The 2,462-nt window shown below is 31.8% G+C and overlaps 1 protein-coding gene across 1 annotated transcript; it reads right to left on the bottom strand.

Annotated features, from left to right (window-relative positions):
- Positions 1 to 1,163: 1,163 nt before the first annotated feature.
- Positions 1,164 to 2,108, bottom strand: LOC101421721 (olfactory receptor 5K3-like). The gene has a single exon (XM_004481087.4). It carries the CDS (start codon positions 2,106 to 2,108, stop codon positions 1,164 to 1,166), a length of 945 nt encoding a protein of 314 aa, XP_004481144.1.
- Between the last annotated feature and the right edge of the window lie 354 nt (positions 2,109 to 2,462).

Genomic DNA, 2,462 nt, shown 5'->3' on the forward strand with positions numbered 1-2,462 from the left:
TGCTTCTTATTCATATGTCCTTCAATATATTTCTTAGATTGCAAACATTTGAGATTAACTCAGTTTTAAGCTACTGTGAATGCAGCAGTAAAATGATGGGAAGAATGGCAGGAAAAACACAAATTCTAGCCCCATTCATGGGTAACCAAGATGACCATGGGTAGACTACTAAATATTTCCTAGTGTGAGTTTTATTCTGGAAAATCATGAAAAAAATACCTAATTTATGCACATGCAATATATGTGAAAATTCTGGATTAGTACCTACCAGATAGCAAGGTCTGTATAAGTTGTTATCTTTTTCATTTTGCACTTTTAAATGATCAATAATTTTTTTTTCAGATACATGCTCAGTGAATCCCTTTTTATGCTAGTGGTATGAATATAATGATTTACACTGAAAACAGTGCAGGTTTGATATTCCTAATAACAAAGAAGACAATGACATCAGGGAATCATAAATTTGACTTACTTGATATATTCACATTGTATTATCATACTTAATGAACAACTAACCAAATTACCTGAAAAAAATTTAATCCAAAGAAATTTCACTGTCTGTCACATCATTTTCCACAAAATAGTGACAAATCTCCCTTATTTCAGACAGTTTGAGAAGACAAACAACTAAGAAAAGATATATTAAGGTTATAATTTGAGAATATGTGTCCTACATCAATCTATATTCAAACGTAATCTCAAAAAAAAAGAACAAAGAGAATCAAATTACAAAACACAGATTTTATCTGACAGATGATGTTGGTTTAGAAGAGATTAATATTTAAGAATATGTATTTAAGTTTCTAAGATTAGGAATTCCATATATTTACCAAAAATTTTGCATGTATATTCTGTGATTTTTTTCAGGATTTGTAGAATTTACTGAACATTGAAGTTAATTACACTCTGACAGAATATGTGAACTCAGTCAGGAGTACTCATTTAATAATAATTGATGGTTTCAACTATCTTAGATATTTAAATATATATTACTGAAAGCAGTTCTTTCACAATGTATATATTTATTCAATGATTATCATACTTTTGTATCATCTAAATGTAATGCTTTATTACATATAAAATGGCCACTTTACATTTTCTCAATATCTCTTATCTTTGAAAAAATTATCATATTACAATTTGTTTGTTAAAGTGACTAATAGTTATTTCAGTATGTTCTGAGATTTATTCTTCATAATTCTTTTAACAGCACTTATGACTTCCTTATTTCTTAGACTATAAATGAAAGGGTTTAATAAAGGAATTACTTGAGTATAAAAAATAGCAACAGCCATATCTTTATCTTCTTCTTTGACTGAACTTGGCTGAATATACACAAAAATTATAGAACCATAGAATATTGAGACAGAGAGAAAATGGGATGCACACGTCGACAAAGCTTTGCCTCTTCCTTCTCTGGATTTCATTTTAAAGATAGTGAAAAGGATGTAAATATAAGAGACAAGGACTGTGATATTAGTAAAGATTTGAATTGAACCTGCAAAGATATGTAGCATCAGTTCATTGATATAGGGGTCAACACAAGAAATACTGAACAATGGAAATAAATCACAATAAAAGTGATTAATGTAATAAGATCCACAGAAAGTTAATCTAAACAGAAACCCCACATGAATCATGGCATGCATATTTCCACCTATGTAAGCCCCTGCAGTCATCTGAACACAGAGTTTCTTTGACATCCTGGTGTGGTATTGCAATGGGCTGCATATTGCCACATACCGGTCATAGGCCATTGCTGCCAGAAGAAAGCAGTCTGTAGTTTCAGAAATGGCAAAAAAATAAAATTGTGCCATGCATTCATAGAGGGAAATCAGTCTGTCTTTTGAAAAGAAGTTCTCCAACATCTTGGGAGTAACAGCAGAGGAACAGCATGAATCCATCAGAGCCAGGTTGCCCAGAAAGATGTACATTGGAGTGTGAAGATGATGGTCCATATAGATCGATGCCACCAGACCAAGATTCCCCACCATGGTGACCATATAGATGGCAAAGAAGACTACAAACAGAATAATCTTTTGCTCTGGTTCATCAGTAAATCCTTTGAGGATAAATTCAGTTGTCACAGATTGGTTGTCTTCTGTCATCTCTAACCTCTCTATTGAGATAGAAATAATGGAGAAATTAGGTTCTTTACTTAGAATATCTTAAGTTCCCTTCAAATTTCCTTTTTCATAGCAGTCACAGGAGTTTCTTCAGTCATCTTCTGTTGCCTTTCTAATGCAGTTACACATATTCTAGGAGATATTACATCTCCTAAAGTTTAGTTCTATGACCTCGAATTATTTGGTCAGGAGTTTTAGGAATATTTTGAAAATTACAAAGAGATTTCTTAGAGTAGTAGATTTGTTGTATCAATTTATATAAGGACAGTACACAATTATAGGATACCCATATGTGGTGCAGTATTTTCAAGCAATCTCAATGTCAACTGTTGTATT

The sequence above is a fragment of the Dasypus novemcinctus genome, chromosome 4 (genome assembly GCF_030445035.2).
Source record: "Dasypus novemcinctus isolate mDasNov1 chromosome 4, mDasNov1.1.hap2, whole genome shotgun sequence".
NCBI lineage: Eukaryota > Metazoa > Chordata > Mammalia > Cingulata > Dasypodidae > Dasypus > Dasypus novemcinctus.

Bases quoted from the DNA above. Each gene is read 5' to 3' on its own strand.
- LOC101421721 (XM_004481087.4), bottom strand. From the start codon at position 2,108: ATGACAGAAGACAACCAATCTGTGACAACTGAATTTATCCTCAAAGGA.